At 38.1% G+C, this 20,230-nt stretch overlaps 3 protein-coding genes across 7 annotated transcripts; 1 reads left to right on the plus strand and 2 right to left on the minus strand.

The window, feature by feature from the left end:
• Positions 1-37: 37 nt before the first annotated feature.
• Positions 38-5,621, plus strand: LOC120565979 (torsin-1A-interacting protein 2-like). 3 transcript variants are annotated; one of them, XM_039812148.1, is made up of 8 exons: positions 38-273; positions 842-973; positions 1,423-1,614; positions 1,970-2,038; positions 2,128-2,265; positions 2,380-2,502; positions 3,526-3,576; positions 3,672-5,621. In XM_039812148.1, the coding sequence occupies exons 1-8, from the start codon at positions 189-191 to the stop codon at positions 4,454-4,456; spliced, it is 1,575 nt and encodes a 524-aa protein (XP_039668082.1). In that variant the 5' UTR covers positions 38-188; the 3' UTR covers positions 4,457-5,621. The 3 variants fall into 3 exon arrangements, with proteins under 3 accessions (XP_039668082.1, XP_039668081.1, XP_039668083.1); XM_039812147.1 differs by having other exon boundaries at positions 39-273; positions 1,934-2,038; XM_039812149.1 differs by lacking the exon at positions 842-973 and having other exon boundaries at positions 39-273; positions 1,934-2,038.
• Positions 5,622-7,367: 1,746 nt separating this feature from the next.
• On the minus strand, positions 7,368-14,805 carry LOC120565980. The gene is made up of 13 exons (XM_039812150.1): positions 14,577-14,805; positions 13,905-14,094; positions 13,613-13,749; positions 13,318-13,421; positions 12,875-13,223; positions 11,418-11,471; positions 11,239-11,301; positions 10,667-10,750; positions 10,460-10,551; positions 9,846-9,904; positions 8,075-8,245; positions 7,938-7,981; positions 7,368-7,810 (listed from the first exon to the last, which is right to left on the minus strand). Exons 1-13 carry the CDS (start codon positions 14,607-14,609, stop codon positions 7,697-7,699), a joined length of 1,494 nt encoding a protein of 497 aa, XP_039668084.1. The 5' UTR covers positions 14,610-14,805; the 3' UTR covers positions 7,368-7,696.
• Positions 14,806-15,969: 1,164 nt separating this feature from the next.
• Positions 15,970-18,728, minus strand: LOC120565982 (chemokine XC receptor 1-like). 3 transcript variants are annotated; one of them, XM_039812152.1, is made up of 2 exons: positions 18,470-18,728; positions 15,970-18,225 (listed from the first exon to the last, which is right to left on the minus strand). In XM_039812152.1, the coding sequence occupies exon 2, from the start codon at positions 18,206-18,208 to the stop codon at positions 17,186-17,188; it is 1,023 nt and encodes a 340-aa protein (XP_039668086.1). In that variant the 5' UTR covers positions 18,209-18,225; positions 18,470-18,728; the 3' UTR covers positions 15,970-17,185. The 3 variants fall into 3 exon arrangements, with proteins under 3 accessions (XP_039668086.1, XP_039668087.1, XP_039668088.1); XM_039812153.1 differs by having other exon boundaries at positions 18,466-18,479; XM_039812154.1 differs by lacking the exon at positions 18,470-18,728 and adding an exon at positions 18,364-18,401.
• Positions 18,729-20,230: the final 1,502 nt, after the last annotated feature.

Here is a 20,230-nt window from a genome sequence, read left to right on the forward strand (position 1 = left end):
AACGCACTGACAGGGCGGAACGTTCAGTAGTGCACTTGTTTCCGTGGAGATAACTTATTTCCGAACAAGAAGGCGTCCTGTCACAAAATGCTTCCCCTAACAACTATAAGGAAGTTTGTGAACACGGTGTTTTGTCGTATTTTTTAATTTATGTTTCTGCCATCGCTCAAGTTATAGCTAATCTAAAAATGGATTCCAAGGTTCCTGAAAATAAAGTGTCTCGCCCGTTGAGACGATCGACAAGGCAGTCTTCGGGTAACGTTAACGTTAAAGGTAAGCAAATGCGTTTGCTAACGTTAGCTATATTAGCCATCGAAGCTAACGTTAGCGGACTTAAGATCACTTAAAGTTTAACGACGAAAACATTTTTTTTCTGCTGTAACTAACATTAGCTAACATTAGCTATAGGCGATTCTCAGACTAGGAAATTGCGAGCAAATGAGCCCTACGTTAACGTGTAGGAGTTCTTTAAAACTTTATTTAAACTAACGTTAACGTTACAGTGATAATGACACATAGCTACGTCAAGTTTTTTTTGTAAGATGCACTATTTCAAAAGTAATCGTTGTTACTGAAAATCTTGGGTGTAAGGCACACTCCAACAATGCCAATTACATTTTGTAAAAAACAAACAAAAAAACCAACAGAAAATCACAAGTAAAAAAACTAAACAGAAAATAATGTAAGTTAAAATATAACGTTAACGTTAGGGATAGATGTAACATAATACATGTGGAATAACGTATTATTAATTTGTGAAGGACAGAAACTGCACATGAATAAGCTGTATGTAAACATGAATGTTTAAATAATAAATACTTACTATAATAATGTCTTTCAGCTTCATTAGTATTGGGTTTTGAAGCGACGCCCAGAGGTCCTCTAAAACGGACCAGAAAGGGGTTAGAAAGCCAAGCACCTTTAACAACTGTCAATGGTTCCAGAGATGTGGAGACTGGCTTAGAGGATGAAGGTGGGATGCTCTAAGTATTTTCCTAGTTACAACCACAGTTAACCCCCAGTCTGTACTATTCGACTTTTATTTCCCATTTAAAGGTCCCATGACATGGTGCTCTTTGGATGCTTTTATATAGACCTTAGTGGTCCCCTAATACTGTATCTGAAGTCTCTTTCCCGAAATTCAGCCTTGGTGCAGAATTACAGCCACTAGAGCCAGTCCCACAATGAGCTTTCCTTAGTGTGTGCCATTTCTGTGTCTGTAGCTATTGAGGAGGAGGGAGGGGGAGGGGAGGGGAAGGGGGCATCTGAGCTTTCATTTTCTCAAAGGCAGAGCAGGATTCCCAGGGCTCGGTTAACACCTATCGCCATTTCTAGCCACTGAGGGACCATAGGCAGGCTGGGGGAATGCATATTAATGTTAAAAAACGAAGTGAAATTTTCATGCCATGGGACCTTTAACAGATTCCCCTAGCAAGAAGAGCAGGCTGGAGACTGGAGGAGCAGTGGGCGGCAGTGGTGATAAGAATGACACTGAGATGGATGTCCAGGAATCAGTTGAAGATCTGGAGGAAAATAAAGATGAAGACCAGGAAATGGATATTATACAGGATTCCTCTCCTCTCACTCATCAACCAAAGGTTGAAAGGTGCCAAGGTTAGTGCTGCAACTAATGAATCTTTCCATGATCGATCATGTCATGCTTAGTGATTTTTGTAAATAATGCAGTGTTATTAGAACACAGTGGTCTGTGTGTACACCAAAGCAGATGTTATTAAATCATGAATTACTTACTTAGCTATTACTATTAATTAGCTATGCATGCAGTTGCTCTTAAATAACAAACGTAGGGTACTCCCGATTGTTTACCCATTAATAACCACGGATTCATAAGACTTCTTGCCACCATCATATCTAATCACAGGCAGGTTAGCGTTTTTTATTCAAATCAAGCTATTCTCTCTTTATGAATCAGGCGCTTTTGGAGATATGAATTTATCCCCTCGTGTAGTGCTTCATGAATGCTGCAGATCCAGTCATGCTGTACATGAAGATGCAGACTTGATGAAAACCAAGACAGGTAGGAAAAGGCTTTAGCTTCATTCTGCATGGGAATGATAACGTCAAGGAAGGGATAATACAGTCCTAATCGGGCTTGTTTGTTTTCAGTTAAACCATCAACAAAAGCACATGTACCCCCCACCAAGTCTACTGCGCAAATCAGACCACCGGCAAACCGACATGATGTGCCAATCCTTAGCATGGATGACTACAAGAGGACGATGGAGGCCAAAGCCAAGAGCACTGGTATTGTAGACGTTTGTATTAAAAAAAAATGAATTGAGCACTTGTCCAATAGATTTACATACATATCTAAAAAGGAACTGATTTTAACATTGATAAATTCTGCTTCACTTTTAGGTATACTGGCAGTTAACCACCATGTCCCAAGCGCGTATCCAACCTCGGAGAAATCCTACACAACCCGACAGCGTGTGAATAACATACCGACTCGAGAAGAAACCGTTCAGCAGAGAAAACAAGGTATTTGCGCTTTACAGTTTTTTACAATTGCTATGACAATTTTTTCAATACTTTTAACAACTTTCCTAAACTCTTTCCTAAACATCTGTCTGTGTAGGCTATACAATAAACACATTTCTTGTTGCTTTGACACAAATTGCATACAGTTAACACAAATTTAAAATGCTTGAACATCTTTTACAAACAAGCTCAACCAAGGATATGGATACAATGGATATGTACTGCCAAATTCACAAATGCTTTCACACTGTAAGTCAGAACAGATAACATCATGTTCTAAACCTAACTTATAGGCTAAAGTGAAAGTGAACAGCTGTTCACAAATATATCCCCTGCATTTTATTCTGTCTTTTTTTTTTCTTCATAAACCGTAAATTCTGTAAAGCTACTCTGAGATGGGTCATTCATTTTTTTGTATTGAATTTCTGCAGCAAAAGAAACAAAATGCATACATTTACTAAACCCAATAAAATAAATATGTAGAGAGGCTTCAAGAGAAACTGCAGTGTAAAACACAATCTATGATCAATACAATATACTATTGTCTATTGTATAAGGGAAGACCTGACACATAAAATAATACAATTTCTGTAATTCCATCTGATGTTAGTGTTTTGTATAACATTGTGCTATGATTGACTAAATGTGTCTTTTGGGAGAGAACGTGTTAGTGTTTTGGAAGATTTATTTGATTTTGAGACATGTTTGCATTTGTTTTGGTAGACATAGTGTATTGTGTTAGTGAATTGTTGTATTTTGAAAATTAGTGTTAGAGTTTAGTTTTCAATGTGTGATTTTGAGCATGAAATTAACGGTTTTGCCAATTGTGTGTTGTAGATGTGTTGGTGCCTTAAGAGTTTAGGAAAGTTGTTAAAAGTATTGAAAAAATTGTCACAGCGATTGTGGAAAAAAAAAAAAAAAAAAAAAAAAAAAAACTGTAACTGGATATTTCAGTCATTAGCAACATCTAATGTAGCTGTGACATGTATGGCATTGATTTAATGAGATTTTCTCTTTTACAAGGGATGAAGAAAACCAATGTTATCAAGGGAAGCTCTGGATATTCCTGCCCAGGTAAGCTACAGTCATTTTAAATACATTATCTCTACACCCAAAGATATTCTACATTATTTGCAATACTACATGAATATGGCCTTGTGTCCTTTCAGGATTCCTGTGGTGTTTATGGCGTTTGGTTCTCCTTGTGTTGCTCTGTTCTGCCGTCTTGCTGGCATACAAAATCATCCCTGTACTCAAAAAGACTGCAGATGGAGGAATGCATCCATCCAGGGCTTTAAAGCCAGAAATGTTTGCAGATCAGTTCTCTCTTCTTGAGACTCAGTTCCCTAGTCAGCGCCCTGAGTTGTGGCAGAGGAGCAAGATCCACCTGGAGAATCATCTCGAAACAGCCCATCCTACAGAGCCAGTGAGTCTGATCTTTACAGCAGGCCAAAGAGCTGAGACCACACTGCGCTGCCTGGCTCAGGGGCTGGCCTCCGCCTTCTCGTCTGCCCTCAACGCCTCCGTCCTCCACATCGATGGAGCCAGCAAAGCCGGCCAGGACAGCGATGAGGTGAAGCTGGAAATTGACGGACAGTTTCGAGCAGCCTTCGACGGAGACAAACCCGTGGCTGTAATTCATCGATTCGAAGAGCTGCCTCCAGGCTCCACCCTTATTTTTTATCGCTACTGCGACCACGAGAACGCCGCCTACAAGCGGGTGTTCTTGTTGTTTACTGTGCTACTGCCTCAAGATGAGGTCAAGGATAATCATAGTCTGAAGGAAGTGGAGGAGATGGTGCAAGAATATCTCAAGGTAAAGCTGGTGGACTCCAGCAACAAAACTGGCTTCAACGAGATGGACACTGACAAGTTCGGTGGACTGTGGAGCCGCATCTCCCATCTTGTCTTACCCGTGGTGTCTGAGAGGGAAGTAGAGCAGAAAGGATGCTGATGAACCAAGCTGGCCATCAAAGAGGATGTCACAATACCGCTTTGGACCAGTCTGATCCTCCTTGGCACTGGGCAGGAGCTCTGAAACCGAGAACATGTAAATACAATGTGCGTGTTGTTACATTTCACATATAGATTTTAGTTCAAATGTTTAAAGGTTGTAATAATCTCTCTCTGTTAGAGATGAGATTGTTCTCATGCTGTCTAATGTTGATGATTTAGCACTGAGTTTTTACACGTGTACATGTACAGGCTTTTGCGTAAGGATGTTACAGTCCCATCATCATTCCACTTCCAAAGTAGGTTATGAAATGCAGATTCTCATGCAGATTTAGTATACTATATACATAGTTGGATTGTACCATAAATCTGTATTGACAGCATGTTGTTCAACAGCTTTTTAATCCATCTAAGAAGAGTTTTTGGTGAAAGATCAGCATGGATTACACTGGGTCCTTCTTTAGAAACTAATAAAACATGTTTTATTTTCTGTGGGCATCTTTGTTTTAGATGCAAATTCATATTTCTTGTTCTGTATCGAATCTCAACTGATGGCTTCCTTAATATTTCTGTTGAATGTCCCCATGGAGATGTGTGTACCATTGTTCATTTAATTCTCTTGTGTGCGCAATTGCATTTGCACTAAAACTGTATGCTTTAACTATACATCTATACAAGAGTGCTGGCTTTTATTAAGAAATATTTTATATTCTTAGTTTTTTTTCTGAATGTGTATATTTGTGATATGTTCTCTCTTTCCTTGATTGGAATATTTTTTGATAGCTGTGTATATATATTGAATATGAAAAGATTTGTTCTTTGCACCTGATGTCAAGTAACCACTGAAATGTACTTACAATGTTAGAAACATACAGATTTTCACCAAGTGATTTGGATTTGTACAAATTAAATATTACTAAATATTAGTCAGCAAGTCACGTAATGTGCCTTAAACACCCATATGGAGAAGAGACTACTGTATCTTGACAACTTCAAAACCCAAACAAGGTTTCTTGCAGAATATTTTGTGCAAATTAATTTAAATTTCAAAAATACAAGAAAGTTATTTCCTGTGTTCATTCCTTGTGTGTTATTCTGAGATGAATTTTGTTTTGCTCACATGAATATGTGTATATTTTCAATAAAGATTATTTTGATAACTAGAAGAGTTAATAATTAATGTAACTCGTGGTTGTGCTTCCTCTTGGTGAGCTTAGTTTTTGGAACTGTGGTAGAGAAAAGTCGAGAAGCAGTGGCAGCAAAAACAGTCCTGTCCTGTACGCTGTCCTGTGAGGACAGTGTCTGACTGTCCCAGGACAGTCATGGGAGTCACAGGACCCTGTACAGGACAGTGTCTGACTGTCTTGGAACTAGGGTTGGGCATCGAGAACAGATTCCTATTTGGAATCGTTTCAAAAATTACGATTCCATCCATTTTCTTTATTGGAATCGTTTGGAGGATTTGGTTTCAAATCTGATCATGGGTTCCAAATTTAACATGCGCAAGTTTTGGTTTCCGTAGCGGCCAGGCGCTTGTTGTGTTGCAGCCATGGAGCACAGTAAGCGGTGCTCTAGTGTGGCTTTATTTTACATTGAAAAAGCCCCATCAAACTGCAACCTAAAACTTTCCTCTTATTTGTGAAATAAGCAGGTGACCCGTTTCAACTCCACCACTCAAAGAATCGAAAGGAAGAATCGGAATTGGAATCAGAATCAGAATCGTTAATATCCAAACGATGCCCAACCCTAGTCGGGACAGTCGTGGAGTCACAGGACAGTGTACAGGACACTACTAACAGGACAGGACAGGTTTTGCTGCCACTGCTGCTGGAGAAGTCCTCAACTGGTCACATTTGACTTCATGACAATTGAAGAGGATGTAATGAAGCCAACAATATAAAGCTGCCTTTAATAAGTAATGTAATAATGAGAAGGTGAAAGTCCAACACCATGTGTACAGTATCCAGCTTTGTAACCAGGGAGTTCCAACTATACAACACAGCTGGAGTTCAATCATTGACTAAGAGGTTATGAGGTATGACTTGGTTCTAAAGGCAATTAACTATTTATGGTTTCAAATTATGAAGCAAGAGTTCATGACTGAGCTACTGTATATCTTGTCTACATGACTTTAAAAATGTATTTGGAACTCAACTGTGTAAAATAACTTAAATATTTCCTGTGCTTTTGTTGACCATGAAATGAAGATTCATTGTCAGTTTTCAGCAAGTTTAATCAGTAGCTAAGATGATTGATTGGTTGATTGTGTGGTTCACTATCTTGTTGAACTATATTAAGCACTATATTGATGTAATAAGAAATGAGTAATCATTTATGAATCATGCTTTGCTGACAAAAACATGACTATGAATAGCACCAATAGTGCTCTCTGTCAACCAATCAGGGTGCCTGTCCAGCAGTCGCAGCCCACTCACTCTCCATTTGGACATGTAAAAGGACCTGAGCATGTGTGTGTATTTCAGGCCTGTGTGTGGTGTAAATTGTAATTTACCCACTGGGGAAATGTATATAACAAAAAAAAATAATAAAAAATTAAATTAAATGAATACAGTATTTCAGCTATATCAAGTATAGTTAGGCTTGTTTTTCATAAGAGAAACACATTCCACACAGTTATTCACCGAGGGCGTGATCACACTAAAACATTCTCTCAGTAATGACTGGATGTTGTTGGCACCAGGAGATACATAACTATAGGCGAGTGTCACTTCAGCAAACATTGATATTGACCTTGGTTAACTCTGATAAGAAGTGACATGACCTAATTTGTTAAACTTCCTTGGAAAATGAAACGTTTTTTTCTGATGTGATAAATCATGTAAACACTGAAACATTATCCAGTCTTTAGTCTAACTGGTTTGTGCCAGTATGAAATTAGACTGTACAGCATGCTCAAAGTAGGCATTGCTTTATTGTTATTTTGAGATTGGAATCAACATGTGTTGTATTTACAGCACCAACAATTTTAATATCCTTTACATAAGCTACTATTTAGATAGAGATGGATAGATTTATTTATGACTGGGTGGGAAGGGGGAAATTTGCAGGTCACAGCAACAGTATACAAATAAACCACAAGGTACAGATATCAAAGTACTAATATCAAAATTAAAAGTATGCCCTATTAGGCATGTGCATGCATACAACTGTAAATAAGGAATCTGAAACATGAATAACTTTAAAACTATGCAAAGAAAGTACCAACACACCAATCACAGGCCTACATTTCCAGACACCTAAATATCCCAACAGTGACAGCTACAACGAAACTCAAGTTTCCAACGATGAGGATGACTGAGACAGCAGTAACCATTACTTCTGCAGCACTGAGCTTCTGAAATTCAAAGGTTCAGTGGTTAGAAACAGAAATCAACTTGCATCTTTACTGTAATACATGTATGGTGCAGACAGTTGTCGTTATCAAAACATGTTCTATTGTCATGATGTTGACGGGCTCTCACCATGTTTCCTTGTTGCCTCCATCTTTTACCATGTCTTTGACTCTCTGTAACAGAATATAGTAAACTTCATAAGAATCCATGCTGTATTTCAAGCATATTAGTATTATTCACACAGTACTATACTACAAGTCATTCACCTATTTGGGTTCTCCCCAGTATTGCTTTACTTTGGATACTGTTCACAGAAACCCAAATTAAAAACAGGACAATCCATATTGTGTAAGCGACCATCACTTTCAGAAGCCAAGAGTCTTCATTGGTATTTCTGCAGTTGTCCATCTCCAACACACCAACAAAGACAACTGCAGCTGTGAGTGAAAAATATTTGGAAATAAAATAATTGCGATAAACAGACAATGGCAACTATGTGAAGAGAAGACGTGAGCAGTGACAGTTAGCTAGTCTCTGTCATTTCAAAACAAAAGTTTGATATTTTATATATATATATATATATATATATATATATATATATATATATATATATATATATATATATATATATATATTAGAGATGGTCCAATACCATTTTTTGCTTCCCGATACCGATTCCGATGCCTGAACTTGCGTATCGGCCGATACCGAGTACCGATCCGATACCAGTGTGTCATATATTTTATTATGTTTTAACAACTGAATACTACTATCCCTGTATGGATGTGATATTATTTCTATCTTTGTTGTCGGTCTGGCTCAGGTTAAACTCTTTGTAAAACATGAACAAACACAAACAATGAATGCCCCAGAACTTTATTTAATATCCAGTTTGACAGTCAGTTATAACGGCAAAAGAACATAAATAAACTACTTTAACGTAGATTTTCTTTAGGGCTTTATTACGTGGTATCGGATGGATTGGTGCATAAACTCTAGTACTTCCTGATACCGATACGAGCGTTTCAGGCAGTATCGGACCATCTCTAATATATCTATCTATATATAGATTTTTTTTTTTCTTGCTGAGAGTTTGCAGAGTCTGTTAAATATAAAGCTATAGCCAGCAGCTGGTTATCTCAGCATTAGCTTGAAGCCTGAAAATAGCGGGAAATCAACCAGGCCCCCAGGAAGTGCGCCGGGCTTTGAAGCAAATTGAACATAGTGGTCAAGCGGTGGAACTGAAAAAAATTACTTTCTCCTATAGACTTGCATGGCGATAGACACGTCTGCAAATCAGTGGATACATTTCTTTTAGCACCACAACCCTTGCAGAATGACTCATTTCACTATCAGTATTAGATCTATTCGGTCCAACAACATTTTAAAAAGTCTAGAAGAGCTGCCTGGATAGCTCAGTTCAATTCCGACCTGCGGCCCTTTGCTGAATGTCATTCCCCCTCTCTCTCCCCAATCATGTCTTCAGCTGTCCTGTCAAATAAAGGCCTACAAGTGCCCAAAACAATTTAAAAAAAGAAGAGCCGTACAATAAAATCATCCCCATTCAGGTTGGTGGTGCGCTAAACTGGGAGTAGCTGACTCGGCCAGCGGAGATCTCTAGTGCGCCTGCTCTATGGGCCCCATAGTGCGGAAGCATTGCCGATAATCCAGGTAATTTTATACGCGGTTGTGGCCCCATAATGGGTTCATGTGCCACTGAGCAACTGAACGGGGCTCCACCTCGAACGCCGTACCCAGTTCTTCTGTGTCAAACGCCAACTAACAAGATATATGATGTTAATTACTTAGTTTTAGAGGCGCTGATCGGATGATTTTCTTACGTTCAGATGCTCCGACATTTAGAGACTTGGGCGGATGCCGAAATTTACTCACACGTCCACGCAAACTGTGAATTGGCCTTAACTCTCAGCAAGAATGCAAATAACCATTGCTTTAAAGACGATAAACAAGTCTTCTCAAAGAAAGATATGAATGCAGTTTACTATTTTAAGATTAAAATCAAGTGAATCTCCTTACTTGTAAAAATCACATGGATGACAGAACACACGTTGACAGTAAGGTCACAGATCTCCTTTCTTGAAGAAAACAAAAGAGCAACATAAACAGCTGCGAACCAAGTGTTGATGTAAGCGTCAAGTCAAATATTAAAGGTGCCCTGCCACACGTATTTCATTACTTTGTGGTAATGTCTGAAGTTCTACCATGGACTCTGCAACATTTTTTGTGGAAAAAATGCCTTGGTTACCTTGTTTCAAGCCATTCTAGCGTGGTATAGAAAGCCTGCAGGAAGACTCGATTTCTGCCAGTTCTCATTAATATTCAACAAGCTAAGCTGTTTGAATCTGATTGGCTAACAGCTAGCCAATGAGAGCCTGGCTGTCAGAATCCTTTACCCAGCCCAACTGGGCGAGCTAATGAATAGTAATGAGCTCCGGCAATATGATGTCAGACTGACTAGCTTTTGTAATTGGCCTGATTCCTCTGCTTATTTCTTTTCAGTGGCTAGAGCTGACAGAGGAGGTAGCAGTTCATTTTCACATTCACAACATAACACAAACACATGTGGACCTAACATATTTCGAAAACATGCAAGTAAAAACGGTTTTAGGACAAGAGAAAGTTGAACTCACAGTTCATGACTGGGTCCAATTGGCAGACAGACGATTACCAGCTTTATGAAATTAAACACTATCGCCACACACACAAGAGCAACGAGAGTGACCTAAACATGCCCACACAGACACACATATATAAATACATATAAATATAACCTCATAAAGTTCAGAAATGTGGATGTAGATATAGAGAAATGTTGAACAATACATATTACAACTCACTTTAATGGTATCAGCCAAACAAAACAAGACAACGGCCGTTATTTCAACTGCCGCACAAAGCAGACTGCACAGTATCTTTAACACCTACATAAGAAATAAAATGCACTTCAAATAATCTTAATATACCTGTAGTATTCATCAAGTTTGTACACATGAGCACAGGATACTGACTGAGTCTTCAAATGCCATAAAGCACTCATATGCTGATTTGCAATGATTGTCTTTATATGGGATTTTACATTTAAAAAAGCTAAAATTAATTTTTTTTAAAGACATAAAACATTTCAGAAAAAATATATATGCACAAACAACCAACAGAAAATGCTAATTATCACTCATTAGATGAAATATGCCATTAAAGTTCCTTAGGATTTTCATGAAATTAAACATTATTGATTAGGCATTCTGCAAAAGTCATTCAATGGCTCTCAGCTCAATAAGTATGTTACCTCTCTATATAGTTTTTATTGTTAGTGGCAGGGTCTGCCATTTTCAGCGCCAGATTCAAATGACCTACCTATGCTATGCACCAGGGACCACTGACAACACAAGCCCCCCTACTCATGCCTTACCTTATTTAGACAACAAGATAAGGGACTGTTGCGGAGGGTAGTCACCAATATATTAGGCAGCTCCTTAGGGGTGGAAAGAGTGAGAGAGAAATTAATCTTCTGGTACAGTGTTTTTGGGTAGGAGTAGGACTATTGTGTAACTGCATTTACTGGGTGACATAAGTTTATAAATACCATACCGTCATGACTACCACCAAAAAACAGTCGAAATTCATCCACACAATGGTTGCTTCCTGAAGATAAATCAAGAGAAACAGCGAGGAAGGGTGTAGATAAAAATGTTAACGTTTATATATAGTTAAATATATATATATATATACTGTATATATATATACTGGTTTCTGTACTGTTTAAAAGTCTTAGGCAGGTGTGGAACAAATGCTGTAAACTAAGAATGCTTTCAAAAGTATAAATAATGATTGTTTATTTTTATCAATTTACAAAATGCAAAGTGAGCGACCAAAAAAAAAAATCTAAATCACATCAATATTTGATGTTACTACCCTTTGCCTTCAAACCAGTATCAATTCTTATAGGTACATTTGCAAAAAGTCAGGGAACGTTGAGGATCGTAGATGCGGTGGTCGGCCAAGGAAACTTAGTGCAGCAGATAAAAAAAACACATCAAGCTTATTTCCCTTCGAAATCGGAAGATGTCCAGCAGTGCCATTAGCACAGAACTGGCAGAAACCAGTGGGACCCAGGTACACCCATCTACTGTCCAGAGAAGTCTGGCCAGTAGTGGTCTTCATGAAAGAGTTGCAGCCAAAAAGCCATACCTCTGACATTGAAACAAGGCCAAGCAACTCAACTATACACAAAAACATAGGACTTGGGGTGCAGAAAAATGGCAGCAGGTGCTCTGGACTGATTAGTCAAAAATTGAAATATTTGGCTGTAGCATAAGGCAGGTTGTTCGCTGAAGGGCTGTAGAGCGGTACAATAATGAGTGTCTGCAGGCAATGGTGAAGCATGGTGGAGGTTCCTTGCAAGTTTGGGGCTGCATTTCTGCAAATGGAGTTGGAGATTTGGTCAGGATTAATGGTGTCCTCATTGCTGAGAAATACAGGCAGATACTTATCCATCATGCAATACCATCAGGGAGGCGTATGATTGGCCCCAAATTTATTCTGCAGCAGGACAACGACCCCAAACATACAGCCAAGGTCATTAAGAACTATCTTCAGCGTAAAGAAGAACAAGAAGTCCTGGAAGTGATGGCATGGCCCCCACAGAGCCCTGATCTCAGCATCATCGAGTCTGTCTGGGATAACATGAAGAGACGGAAGGATTTGAGGAAGCCTTCATCCACAGAAGATCTGTGGTTAGTTCTCCAAGAGGTTTGGAACAACCTACCAGCCAAGTTCCTTCAAAAACTTTGTGCAAGTGTACCTAGAACAATAGATGCTGTCTTGAAGGCAAAGGATGGTCACACCAAATATTGATTTAATTTAGATTTGTCTTCTGTTCGTTAACTGCATTTTGTTAATTGATGAAAATAAACTATTAACACTTCCATTTTTGAAAGCATTCTTAGTTTACAGCATTTTTTTCATATATATATATATATATATATAGTTCAAGTTTATATGGTTCAAAATACCATAATCAAATTCATCTCTGTGTCCCTCCTTACCTGTGATTGGTTGACATTGATTTGGTCTTTAGTTGTCATGCTTGTCTCTGCAGTACTTGGCTTTGTAGTATCAGAATCACTTGTACTTTTTAGTACTGTAGTACTTGGTGTAGTACTTTGTGTTGTAGTTCTTGACTGTGTAGTACTTGGTGTTGTAGTACCTGGCTGTGTAGTATTTGGTGTAGTACTTGGTGTTGTAGTACTTGGCTGTGTAGTACTTGGTGTAGTACTTAGCATTGTAGTACTTGTGGTAGTACTTGGTGTTGGTGATGGTGTGGTCGGTGAAGTTAAAGTAACATTCAGATCCATTGGTTCCCAGAATGTACCAAACCTTTCAAGAAATGTGGCTCTGAAACATGTCAGACAGACACAGATGTTAATGTCAATCATTTTGCTCCGCATTGTAATATTTAGTCAATAGGTCAGTCAAAGTGTATAAATGCCTGAAAGTGATGTTGTCCATGATGTCCACGTCTTCTCCCTGTGGTACCCAGTTAACTTGGATCTTATTCTTATTTTTATTGTTTTTTTGACTAACAGCCGTGTCCTGAGGAGAGACACACAAGTAAAGCAAGTGTCACAGTCATAAGAAAGATTAATAAGGCTTTGACCTTAAATTTACACTTCAAGTTCAATTAAATGTGTCAATTAAAATATAAATGGAAAGTGTGTATATTTAATTAATTAATTCAATGCATTCATTACAAATAGTAATGATGAAATGTGATGGGTACTTACTGCTAAATTATTGCACGTCAGGAGTCGAGTGTTTTCAGGCTCAAGCATGATGAATTTTCCTACAAGATGGTTTCCTTTCTGTCGAGCCTCCAACATAAATCCCCTGAACATTGTGGATTGCTTGCTCTGGAGAGAAACTGGAAAATGGTTTGGAGAATCATCGGGGCGAAGGTGATGGGGCAGAAAATTAAGACAGATTAGTAATAACCTTACACTTAGTGAATGACCACTGCAACAAAGGTTGATAGTGATAAACAAGCTTCCAGGAAAAGGGGTCCAATAGTCTCTGTACCTGTAATAGTGTCTCCCTTTATGAGTGAGACGATCATCTCAAAGGGCGGTTCACTGTTCTGAGGATGGATAGGTGTCCCACGGTTTGAATGCTGAGGTAACATTGATTCACACGACTGTGGGAATTTGCCATTTGCAAACCCATGCACCTTTGTGATGATGTTAAGGCCAATCAAAATCCACAACCACATCTGTAAAACAAGCCTTCTTTATAAACATGCAGTCACTGGGGATTAATAACCTTGACCTGAAAACACCATTCCAGTGACATTCAACTGAATTGGTACCATAAGTATCATAATAGTTCCCCAACTTTTGAACAATGCAGTAGGACAGCAACATTCCCACACTGTCCCAATATAAACACTAATAATACACAAAAAGTCAGCTCTTAACATTATAGCAATTTTTTTTATTGCAAATGCAGTCTGCTAGAATATAGAGCCAAAACAAGGACTCTCACGCTCAGAATCACTCGATGTATGAAAAGTGTATATGGAATCCTTTAGGAAAATAGGAATCATTTAAACAAAATTGAGCCTAGAAAGTAAATAGCAATCATTTTTAAGAGCTCTCTCTAACTGTTTCATTCAAATTCAAACTTGAATTTATAGCAGTTAAGACCTCAGGGGCAAATAAATATACAAAGATAGTAACAACTCTTTTCTCTTACCTTAAAATATTTGTATACGATGTCCAATACCATGAAACCGAACGTCACTCTACAACCTTAGCCCACTTAGACCTAAGAATTTGCTGTCTAAATCTATTTAAGAAAAACTGAAGGAAGCTCAGAAATGGATCCTCCTTCTACTGATAGTTGTGCAATGTGTGCTAGAGAGCACCGCAAAAACTCAGCAGACCGAAGGAGGAAGTTAGAAAGGGCAATCTAAGTACACGGCTTGAACTTGAACCAAACGCACACCTACAGTAAATGATAAGGAACATACAGTTTCTTTTTACTGTTGATAGTTCTCATAGTAGTTAATAGTTCCTTATCTGCGCCATTTGCAGTACGCATAAACAAGATACCCTATACACAAAAAAATGCAATCCAATGCCAAATAACGTATCAATTGAAAATCAATCCATAATGACACATAGAAAATCAAGTGTGCTTAGTCTCTTGGAAGGTAATATAAATGTGCATGCTCTTTAGCCAGATACCTGTATATGGTCATGATGTCAGGAATAGGAAGTTTATAGAATTGGTCTGTTTTTGAATGTAATATAGACGTAAGGTACTGTAATGGCACTAAATCAAACAACACTATCTGCTAGCCATTAACAGTTGGTACTTTTGCATTAATCCACTCAGGCAGGATCTGCTGCAAATGTTCTTCCTCACAGCATACACAGAATACAGAACAATTGCTTACTGTTTTGGCATGGCATGACCAAAAGACAATTGAGTTAGAGTACCCGCTTCTGTCTTGCATTTAAGGCACATGGGTAAAACAGCAGGGCTGAAATGATGTCTACGGAAGCGTGATATATGCGTTTTGTGTATAATCTTCAGAGGTGGAAAAAGTACTAAAATATTGTACTCAAGTAAAAGTACCAATACTTTGATTAAATATTACTCAAGTAAAAGTAATAAGTAATTCATTTAAAATGTACTTTATGTACTTTTACTTAGTTACATACTTAGTTACAAAAAAACTGTAAAAAGTGTGTGGGGAGAGCTCTCCCATGTAGTGGAAATAGGACAAGGGGTCATAAATCCAAAACTATTTTGTTTTTAATTAGAGAAAAATCTATACAAAGGTATAAACATCTATACAAATGTATATGTAATAACAACATTACATAACACATGTCACACATGTTATTTAAGACCCTTAAAGGTATAATGTGCAATTTTAGTTCGGACCATCCCATAAAATATTTTCAAACAATCAATTGAAAGTAAAAGTACAATACATTGTTAGTTCTGAGGGCCATCCTTCTTTTCTTCACAAACAAACAACAGTTATAATGCAAATCAAGGCCAAATCACATGTTTTTACTCCATAAATGGGTTAGACCCATAGACTGTTAATTATATTAATATAAACAGACCCTAATGTTCACAGCCCAGACTAGCAGCTAGCTTCTACACACCTAAGTAGCCCATATGAGCTAATTAGATGTATGTGAATTAATGTAGCCAGGTTCCTACATGCGTTGTCCTGGCAGGAGTGGGCAATTCATTTTCCCAAGGGGCCACATGAGAAACAGGGACTGTTGTGGAGGGCCGGACTAATAGGCTAAACTCAATTCTGCTCAATATTAATTTTATGTCAGGTGACACATTCTCAAACGTCTCTTTTTTTCTCTGGGACAACAGAGTCTACTAAACACTCTTTAATAAACTCCCCTTCAGAAAATGGCCTACTGTTTTAGCGATTTTGTAGTTTGTCACAAAGCTGGTCTTGACTGCTGCATATCTGGATGCATTGTTGCTTTTGCAGCATAACTGGCAGAGCTTCAGATGTCGGTGCGCACTCTGCATCAGGCAAGTCATTTTTGAGGGATATGACAGCTCATTTACGTCCATGCTAACGTCTCCCACTCAGTTTCAGGTCCGACCGTTCTCTTTTTTTTTCTTTCGGTTTTGTTTTTTTACTCAGTAGGCTAACGGATGGGATTTGTAATTTGTAATCCTTCACTCAAAATGTAATCAAGTACATTTTAAAATACAGATTTTAAAAACTACTTGAAAAATACAAAATACCCAACAAAACTAGGCTACGCAATACAGTAACGTGAGTAAATGTATTTCGTTACTTTCCACCTCTGATAATCTTAAATTGATTTAGTGTGTCTTCAGATATCTTCCCACTCTTCATCATTGATTGTGACAGATAGCTCCTCCAATGTGCGAACATTGACAATTTAACAGATTCAAATTTGAGCAGACTATGTAAATATACAAGCATATGTACTGGCATCACAGCAAAAAGGTTGTTAGCAAATCCCTTACATAATTAAATATTTGAAAAACCAACATTTAACGTATGACACAATAACACAAGTGCAAACTTGCCATCACAAAAGTGAGTGTATATTTTAAATGAACATCATGGGTCCACTTCCACTGTGACTAAAGAATAATATTTTTACATGCACATTAAATACATGACTTCCTTTTAAAGTGCCAGTAAATAAATGTAACAAACCACATATGTGACACAGGCACACAGCAATACAGATTTGAATATTGAGTGCAGCTTACACTAGTCATTTTTTAATTCAGTAATGCAGCAGCAAATGCAAGGGAATTATATACTTAAACAGCAACTAGTACATTGATCCACGGGAGAATGTTTGCATTCTAACCTGCTGTTCTTCGTCTGGACTTTGGCAAATGAACCTTCGATGCAGCAGTGACTTTAAATGACTCCTAAACTTCACACCAACAAATGCATAAAAGACAGGGTTCAGACAGCAGTGGGAGAAAGCAATGAGCCGGCACACATAGAACGCATAGTCAAGCTTGATACTTGCATCACAGGTATGAAGTGGTGGAACCACATCGTTAGCCAAAACATTTAGAAAAATGACCAAATTGTACGGCACCCAACCGAGGAAGAACACAGCCACGATGCAGAAGACTAACTTCACTGCTCTGTTCTTTGTGTGAGATCTTGTTCTTGTGATTTTCCACAGTATTCGTATGTAGCAGAAAGCCATCACTGCCAAAGCAACCAAGAAAAAAATGTTCTGTTGGAAGATGCCAATTCTTTTCCACACAGGGTCTTTGTATTCACAGCCCACGGAGTGTTCATCTTTGTGGGGGATCGAGACGAGGGTGCTGTAGAGCAGGGAGGGCATGGCCGCTCCAATACTGACTATCCACAATAAGAAAGACACATAAACTCCAGTGCTGCGACTGAGTTTGAGTGTGCTCAGGCCAGACAGAGGGTGTACCACAGCCAGATACCTGTAGATGGTCATGATGGTCAGGAAAAGTATGCTGCTGTAAAACCCAGTGAAGAAGACAAAAGTCACAATTTTGCAGAGGACTTCTGAAAACAACCATCCCCAGACGTGGTAAATTGCCCAGAATGGGAGACCAGTGGTGAAGACGAGGTCAGAGATGGTCAGGTTTAGGATAAACATGTTTGTAAGAGACTTGAGGTTTTCGTACAAAGCCAGGATTACAAGGACGAGGATGTTTCCTGTGAGGCTCAGTGTGATCACAATAGAGAAGAACACGGGAATGGCAATGGATCCAAACTTGACCACCTCACCTTTTTCACAGACTTCATCCATATAGACATAGTCATAGACGTTTTGGCTTTCATTGATAGAGTTATTCATTGCTCTTCAACTGGATCCTGTAAAACAAATATAGGATTAGTATGTGCATTATGGTGGGCTATTTTCAGTCATTTCACTGTTTAATGCAAATCAACAGAGACAAAAAAGTTATAATGATAAAGATCTTTTTACAATGACTATAAGTGTATATATACCTAATAAGGGTGCACTTAAGTTACACTGGAACTCCTTTAATAGGAGACTAATATGTTACTATAGTGTAATGTTACTTTAGTGTGTAAAGAAAAAGAACTGACCTACCTCTTGCTTGGGACTGATGTTATTGGATGTGATGCCTTCAGTCTACTCACAGCTTAAAAAGAAGTAGCGTTCGTAATATCGTGACAGGCAGTGATTTCTGTTCCTTGTTCTGTTCTATAACCTGAGCTGTTTTACCATGCAATGTCCTCATCTTAGCTGGATTTGTGGTTATGGCTGTTTATTTGGACCAACCAAATTTGCCAACTTTCTCATCAAAAACCAAACACTATGAAGACAACAAGATGTGGTCGAAAGCTCTGGAAGCCCTTGAGTTAAGTTTAAAGTAACCCCCTTAGGCTAGGCAGTTTTCTCTTACCTGCAGTGCAATTTATCAATCTAGATTGTTTTGGTGTGAGCTGCCCAGTGTTGGAGATATCGGCCATCGAGATGTCTGCATTCTCTCAAATATAATGAAACTAGATGGTACTCGGCTTGTGGTGCTCAACAGCAATGTCTCTCTCCAGAAATCATGACCCGGTTACTCAAGATAATCTACAGACCTGGCTGTGAGAAGTTTTTATGTTTCTATCAAACTACACCTGCCAGCTGCATCCTCGTGCAGAAGGAAGAGTAGGCCTACTCATCAAGCCAACTATAGACATTATAAAAGGGAAATGAGACATATAAGGGATAATAAAGTTATTAGAAATATTCTATTGATTGAAGGAATATTATTCCAATCCAGTAAGAGACAATATATGATGAAAGAATTTGGGGATGAGGAGGTTAAGAAAATAAGGAAAAATTATATCTCATTTCCTCTTCTCCCGAAGGTAAAAGAGGTCAACTTTAAAATTTTAAATGAAATCTACCCAACAAACGAATTTTTAAGACTGAGATTCAATTTTGATACTAATAAGTGTGTTTTTTGTGAAAATGAAATTGAGAATTTAGAACATGTATTTTTTCTGTGAGTCGGTGCAATCTTTCTGGAGAGATCTGCAGAGCTGGTTACAGACCAGGGAAATTGAAATACCACCTCTGACAGTGACGAATATAAAGTTTGGTAGTTTTTTTTTAAGATAAGAAGGTAGATTTTGTTCTAAACAACTTGGTGCTGCTAGGAAAACATTTTATACATAAATGTAGATATTTTAAGACCAAGCCCTCCCTGATCCATTGGAAGAATGAGTTCAATTTGTCATTGAAACGGGTTAAGGATAAAAAAGCCCTTGAATTGATTTATTTATTTGAAACTCTTAATTTAATTTGAGATAGCCCCTTCTATTTATTTTCTTTTATATCATTCTCTATGTTGATTTGTAAGGTATAAGCTCCTAGGTTTTATTTATATGCTCGACCCGAGGCAAAAGCACTGTTTTTTGAGGTGATTTGTGATTTTGTGATTGTGCCTTGTTTGTTTGTATATCTGTATTCTGAAGAAATGAACAATAAAAAAAAAAACATATAAGAGATAATCCAGCCATTTTAGTGTTGCAATTTTATAATGTCTGGGCACTTCTTTAAAAATAAGGGTTGCAATTGATGGAGCAGAAATAAATAAATCCATTTTATTTGTCAGATGCATGTTTTCTCATGATTCGTTATACAAATTCCCCTACCTTTGGTCAAGCTTCAAAAACATTGGATTCTACATTTCCCATAATGCAACCCACATCATCTTTTCATCAGACCCTTCCTGCCTAATAAATGCCAGTGTCTTTTAAACTCCAAGTTTGTGACACAGGCTTTTTAAATTTGCAGTCTCCAAGCTCAAACTGAGATTTCAGGTGTTTTCTTAGACTTGACAGCGCTCACCTA

The sequence above is a fragment of the Perca fluviatilis genome, chromosome 9 (genome assembly GCF_010015445.1).
Source record: "Perca fluviatilis chromosome 9, GENO_Pfluv_1.0, whole genome shotgun sequence".
Lineage (NCBI taxonomy): Eukaryota > Metazoa > Chordata > Actinopteri > Perciformes > Percidae > Perca > Perca fluviatilis.